At 29.8% G+C, this 7,891-nt stretch overlaps 1 protein-coding gene across 1 annotated transcript; it reads right to left on the reverse strand.

Moving 5' to 3' along the window:
• Positions 1 to 5,626: 5,626 nt before the first annotated feature.
• LOC112524228 (protein PHYTOCHROME KINASE SUBSTRATE 1-like) lies at positions 5,627 to 7,253 on the reverse strand. Its single transcript, XM_025133962.1, has one exon. The coding sequence runs from the start codon at positions 7,086 to 7,088 to the stop codon at positions 5,703 to 5,705; it is 1,386 nt and encodes a 461-aa protein (XP_024989730.1). The 5' UTR covers positions 7,089 to 7,253; the 3' UTR covers positions 5,627 to 5,702.
• Positions 7,254 to 7,891: the final 638 nt, after the last annotated feature.

A 7,891-nucleotide genomic window follows, 5' to 3' on the forward strand; every position in this document is an offset into this window, starting at 1 on the left:
AATTTGAGATATATCTCGTTAGATTGCGTGAGTACCCTCCTAATAAACATATAAAATATTCGATCTCACTTGATTTTTTTTTTTTTTTTGCCTCTTCTTTTATTAAAATAAACAACCAGAATCATATACAGTCATATATTTATCGATGGAATGAAGTACAACAAAATTATGACTTGAAAGATATCACATCACTACTCAAAATAAAAAAAATAACACCCGACATAAAAATATCTAAATTAGATCTCTGGATCTATTGAAAACAATGCGACCATCAAACACAAGTGACATATTAAAACAAAGCATTAATAATCAATAGACTATGAACAATTCCTCTAAATGTTGTCAAAACTGTAATAAATAATATTAATTATTGATGATATATGACCATATAAAAAGTGATTAAGAGATCTGATGGAACCACGATTGTGGAATCTATGGAAACCATTGATTGAAAAACGAACAACGATTTTGACAATACTACAACCACTGTCTTAGACCATCGCTCCAAATCATTTAACTGAATGCCCCACCTGAAGTGACATCTTCAAAAGATCAACCCGTTCGTCATGCTTCTACACCTTTTTCGTTTTTTATTATCTTACATTACTTATTCAACAAAAGTTCTACGACATCCCACGTTACCTTTGTGACAACCTGACATCTTCTTTTACATATTTTTATCATTTAAGCATTGTTTTCTCATAATTTCACTTATACCATTACATCAGTATAGCAATAGTTATATTTTAATAGTATCATACCAGCTTTTGCAGTTATATAATTTCATATTAATAGTTTACATTTATGAATAATAATAATAATAGAATAAACAATATAATTAATTAAAATAAACAATACAATAAACTAATATAATTAATTAAATTATAAATAAATTAATTTAACAATATAATTAATATTATTACATTAAAGTGACCATGCATAACATTGCATTTTGCAAGTGACATTTCTACTTTAGAAATAGAGTGCGAGTGTGGTCCATATGGCAATGCTATGAACATTTGCCAAAATTCTGAAAAACCCTGTAGCAAAACCTGTATGAACAGTCTTATCTTCTGTCTTTTTAATAATAAGCAGTCGACAATCGACACTAACATGCTCAGTTTCATACCTACCACCGTCATTTTATACGCATATCATTACCCACATAATAAAAAACAAGGAGTTAATTGTTTTAACTTTTGTTAATCTCAGTATTTTTATTAACACTAATTTTAATATTAAAAATTCAATTTATTATTTAAAAATATTAAAACTAATAAATATTATTTGGTCAAATTAGGTGGACTCAAAAACACCCCATATCCACTCAATTTTTCCATCAAATTAATTGTTGGAGTGAAGTATTTCCAATCAATGGCATGGGATGGCCCTTGTTCCCCCTCAATGCCCACTTTTTAATTTATTTGCTTTTTAGTTTATTTGTGTTAAGGTTTCTCCAAAACTATGTGATTGGTTACTACTAATCATTGAAATCATTTATATTTTTATAAAAATAAAATAATTTTTTTGACTGATTAATGAAATTTGGTTTAAAAAATAAATATCTGATGATTCATTTATAAACTAATGGGTTGTTTGGTACATAATGATTAAGAGGCTCTCATGATATAGTGCAAAATGAAATATAATTGTTTGATGATTGTTTACAATGAAATTAGGGCGCTGAATGGTTAAGGGAGACCCATGATGTAAAGTTATTCAAAAAAATTTAGAACTATTAAGAGACAGATTTTTTTTTTTTTGTCAAACAAGATTCACCTCTTAACGATTCAAATGTTGTCTCTTAATAGTTACATTAAGAGACATCCTCTGAATCGTTAAGAGGTGAGTCTTGTTTGGCAAAAAAAAGTATGTCTCGTAATGGTTCTAAAACTCTCTGAATGATTTTGAATCTTGGATCTCTCTTAACATTATGCTTCCTAATTTCATTGTAAACAATTATATTTTATTTTGCACTATGTCATAATAGGCTCTTAATCATTCTTTCTTTTGGGTACAAAAAAAGTTTCATGATTAATCAAATAATACTTTAAATTTTGTAATTTGGATCATTCTCGTGTAATTTTTCTTATCTTAGGGAATGTTTACCTAAACGTTTATCTAATAAGGGGTGTTATCTGTATGATTCTACATTCTCGCTTACTTATCGGTTAAGATTCTAGTTCATCAAAACGGTATCACATGCAACAATTTTCCCGGTAAGTGTTTACAGGATAATAATCGTTACCTTCACTTACCGGGTAAACTCTCGATCATTGACATCACACTTACCGATAAGATTCTTGATCCTAAGTAACTTAGTAAGCGTTTGGTATACGACCCCTTAATCCATACTTTTAAATGTTTAATGCATTTATTATGTATAATATTTATAATAAAATTAAAAATAACAAAATAGATTTATGAAAGGTGGATGCCTTATAAAACAAATATTCATAACCTATTATTAATACCATGAGCCCACTATTTTGCACACCCAATATTGAATATCCCTCTATATCTTCTTTGTTTTTTTTATTCATATAAACCAAATATATATAAATATATATATATATATATATATATATATTATCTTATAAAACAAATTTAACAAAAGTCTTAAAGTTTTAAAATATTAAATGACCAAGATACCCTTTATATCACTTTTTCTCTCCTCACATACACTCACCCTCTCACAATCCGATTTTTTTAAATTATAATTTTAAATTTACATTTTATACCTCTATAATTAATTAATTAATTTATTTTACGTCATTTGCTTTTAAATGTTTCATTTTAAACATTTATCAAATTAATATACATAATCGTATATCAATTAAAACATGTTTAAAAAATATATTTTTATTTTAACAAGTTACATCATTATAATAGTCTCATTAATATCTTCGAAATAAGTCCAATATTGAATAGTTTTTGACTTAATTATATTATTATATAATATATATACTGTGAAAAAATATTTTTAATATTTACGATTTATACTTTTATAGTTATTTATTTATATATATACTATATATTTTGGGGTTAGGCTGTCCAAATTGCACTGTATAATATGTTCTGAATTAATATGTTCTTATGTTTTTTTGAAATATATATATATGTACATGTATTAATTCAACCTTAATATGAGTTTCTGGACAAGAAAGAGGGTAAGCAGTTGATATTTCATTCTAAAACCATCTTGTCTGGTCTTTTCATGGCTTATGATTTGTCAAATTTGTAGTTTTCTTTATTTGTTTTGAGTGTTTATCTTAAAACTCAAGTTTCTTGGTTCTTTACTCTTGGTGTAAATCGAACACATTTGTGGAGTCGTTTAAATATGTTGGATTTTAAATATATTTGATTTTAAACTGTCATACAATTTTTTCATCGATGGTCTGTAATTGGAACCATAACTCTTATTTATTCAAATTGTATTAATATGTAAAGACCAAGTGTAACHTATATCATCGTTAAATCTTATYTTATAAAAYCAGTGRAACTTCAAAATCGTTAAAATTCATGGCTCCTGCCGCATTGTGCGGGTACACAACTAGTATATATATATATATATATATATATATATATATATATATGGGTCCAATCAAGGGAGAACTCGATTGTTTGTGATAACTGTGAGATCCAATCTCAACCACACATTATTAATAATCAATTATTATTATTAAACATATTAATTTTAGTAATTATTCATTAATTTTCAAATAATTTTAATTTACTGATAATATATAGGGGTAAATTAGTCTTTTTAAAATCTCTCTCCTCTCCCCCCCTCCCCCTCTCTATCTCTGACCAATAATTTTTAACAGTAAAACACAAAACAAATTTAATACACGCTGTGATACCTAAGAATTTATAACAGTAAGACGCAAAACCAATTGTGTTAAACATTGTGATACCACTATGATAACGTTTTGAATATGGGTTGATGATAATAGATGTGATCTGAGTTTTAGGCCACACAAATCACAATGTGATACACGATTGTGATACAATTTTGTTAAAATGATCAAGGAAACTGAATCTTGATAATTAAGGAAACCGAATTTGATAACTATTAAATAAGAAAAATATTTAAATTATGATTAATCATATTACTAAAATGTTCTTTACATGTCAATTAAGATAATACAATTAATATCATAAAATAATTGGTTCATATTGTATCTCACGGTTACCACAAATTAATGAGTTCTCATTTAGTTAGACATATATATATATATATATATATATATATGTGTGTGTGTATGTGTGTGTGTGTGTTAGATTTTTTATTAATTATTGTGGTTGGATAAGTACCTATTCAAATAATTAAATGTGGATTTTAAATAATAAATTCTTTTATAAAATCGGGGTATAAGTTTTACATATATCTGACGTCACTTGTACGATGTTATGGTATGTTGTTAAATTATATTTATTGTTAGCCTAATTTTGAGATATTAAAATAATTATTAGTTAAAGAATATATTTTAAATTAGAATAGATTTGCATTTATTTATAATAGTGGGCCAAATAAAGTGGGCTCACCGCCGGCGCCGACTATTTGGTAATAAAAGAATGATTCGTGGCCCAGCCCATAATTGCCATGGCCATATAAATCTTGCATCAACTCCCTCTTCATGTTGAGATTTCTAAAAGTTAGTGCCGGGTCGGTAGAAAATTGTTGAATGATTTGTTATAGAATAATTAAGTGGTTAGAATGATTAAAAAACACTTACGATATGGTACAAAATGAAATATGGTTGCTTGGTAATTGTTCATAACGAAATTAGGGTACTGAATGGTTTAAAGAGGCTCAGGATGCAAAAACATTCTGAGGGTTTTACAACCATTCAAAGAAGAAGAAAAATTGCTAGACAATATTCATTTTTTAACGATTCAGATGTTGTCTTTTAATGAAACTATTAGAAGGAAAATAAACAGGCTCTTATACTATTTAAAAAATGTGAATTTTTTTTTATTCAACAGCTATGTTGAACTCTTTTCTGATATAAAGAAAAAAAAAAGAGAATGAAGAAATCTTCGAATTTAGAAGAAAAAAAATGAAGAAAATATAGCATATATGTTGGAGATGCTCGTAAACCTACCTTACTTTTTTAACTTGTTCAAGAGGCTTGTTTAATTAATCATTGGAATTAATGTTTTAACAAGCTCTAGTTTTCTTTTCTTATTTTCATTCAATTGTATTCATAATTGTTATTCATCGATCAACTATCTAAGGATGTTTGTTTGTGATTTATACATTAAGATGACAGTTAAATTGGTTAGTCAGATGGAGTGAGCTTAATCCATTAAGCCATCATTTCTCCATGTCCTACCCTTCCTATCAGATCACGTACCTCCTTATCTCAGCTAAAACACTGTTTTCCCCTATCACAGTTCGTCGATATTTTCTCCTGTTGGAGTGAGCTTAAACCACTGCTCTCTCTTCCTCGTCTTGATTTTGTTGTGACGAACAAACATTGTAAACCTAAAATGAATGCACTGGTATTAAATGCCGGCAGAATTTCCACGAAATATATCGTTGATATTTATTTATTTGTAAATTTATTACATAATATAACTTCATAATAAGTTATTAATGGGTGTAATTCCACGCCAATTAATTACAAAAATACAAAAATAATAAAATACATTATTTAAAACCTAAAATTTTAAATCTCTATGTACTTACGCTACTGCTAAATGTACAAGTGATGTGATGCATGCCGCCCTTTCGACTCGGACATCGGGCACACATCCGACCCGTAGTTACGATCGAATCGGGTCACACTTTTCACTCCTCGAAACATACTTCCGACCGCCATAGATTCCGGCGACCGCCGCCGTCCTCCCGCTCCACCACCACTAACCTTACACTCATCTCCGGCCACTCTCACCGCTTTTTGATTCGTGCAACCGGAAAGAATTCCCGGCCGCTTCTTTTGTTCGTCTTTGTGATCCATACCCTGAACCTTCCCGCCGGAATTTCTCCAACCACCGCCACCTGTTCTCATCTCTTCGTAATCGGAAACCACCGAGAAGTCAGCGGCACTCGCCGTTACAATGCTCCAGTCGATGCTGACCTCACTAGGTGCGTAACAATTTGATTCCGACGTCCGGTGAGCTAAAAACGAGCTGTTTCCGGTTGTCGAAAAGCTTTCGATCTCAAACAAATCGGAGCTAGAATCACTATCGATATCGTTATTGTACATTAGTCTTGACGGAATGCACATATCGTCTTCCGTCGGAATATCCACGTCCCAATCGTTCAGCAAGCTTAGTTTCCTTCCAAGGCTTAAACGGCCGCCATTGTTGTCTATATGAACTTTACCCGCCAAGTTTTCAGATTTCGAATTCGAATTCGAAATTGAATTCGTATCATTCGCGTTTAATACAGGGAAGCTAAAATAATCATTTCTGGTGTTCTTCTCTGCTGATTTACTCGATAATGGGTCAGTTCTCTGATCGAAATCGAGTATTTTCGGGTGTGGTGGCTTCGAGATTTCTTTCGTCTGAATGAATCTTTTCTCACTGATTTGGGTCGATTTCTTATTAATACAATTGCAACCAAATCTAGAAAGCAAAATCTTGGTTTTGCTTTCCTTTTCGATCTTTCCAGGAGCTTGTTTCGTATGGGGTAACAACCCACTGCGACTATTCAAGCTGGCATTTGATCGAACACTTGGTGTGTGCATGCTTATTTGATCAGTCCTTTGTTTTACAGGAAAACTATGATCAAATTCTTCAATTCTTTGGTCTTGATGATGAATCTTGATTGCACTATTACTCGTATCAAGAAATCTTCGATTATTCTTACCATCCCCATCTTCAATTTCCCCTTTGAAGTACTTTTCTGCACCAAAGACGCTAATTTCTTCGTCGTCTTCTTCTTCTTCTTCTGATTTCTTAGGATTAGGATAATGGTGATGATCTTTTGGGGTATCTGAAGATTGATTTGTGAGCTTCCGAATCATGTTTTCTTCAGCGTTATTCAAGTAGGATGAAAAAGAGACATCTCGAAAACTGTTTCGTGGTTGGAGTGTAAGACTGGTTTCAAAAGATGAAGCAGAAGTATAGATTTCCATGGAAGTCGGCTGAAGCAATTAAGAACAAGAAGATCAACGAAAGAAGTGGGAAGGGTAGAAACTGGTGATTAAAGATTTGATGGGGTTTCAAGAGCTTCAAATATTGAATTACAGAAAGCGATGTTGAAGGTGTTTAATGCAGAAAGTTACGGGATTTGAAGAAGAAGGGAAGCAACTTGGCGAAATGAGAACCATTTGTAGAAGAAGAATGAGTTATTATGAGAAAGATGAGTACGGTCCACATGCATAAATTGGTGTCATTTCTGAATCTTGATGAGACTTTTCTTTATTTGTTATATATATATATATTGATTATTATAAAACCTTTTGATATTTATACAACTAATAGAATTCAATCTTAACCGTGTATTTTATTTGATTAATATGTGATTTTATAGAAGTTTTGATTGTTACCTAATATAAAGTATTGATCATAATTAATATATCATATTCATCTTTTATAAATATTCAAATCATAATAAATAAACTCTCGTCATTTCCATAAATATCTTAATTTATTAGGTTGCATTGGTTGTACAAATACGATGAGTTGTATTTGAAACAAACTATATATATATATATATATATATATATATATATATATATATATACATACTAGAAGAGTATTGGGGCAATGCAACTAGACACATCTCGATTTTAATGTTCTATTTTATTACTTATCTCTGTCGATGTTATAATATGATTTTATATGTTTTTAGAAAAACAATAATTTATTTTTGAATAAAATATAAATTTGAAGATATTATAAAATTTAAAAAAAATATATATCAGTGTTAATATCA

Source organism: Cynara cardunculus, assembly GCF_001531365.2.
Source record: "Cynara cardunculus var. scolymus isolate 2C chromosome LG 13, CcrdV1, whole genome shotgun sequence".
Classification (NCBI taxonomy): Eukaryota; Viridiplantae; Streptophyta; class Magnoliopsida; order Asterales; family Asteraceae; genus Cynara; species Cynara cardunculus.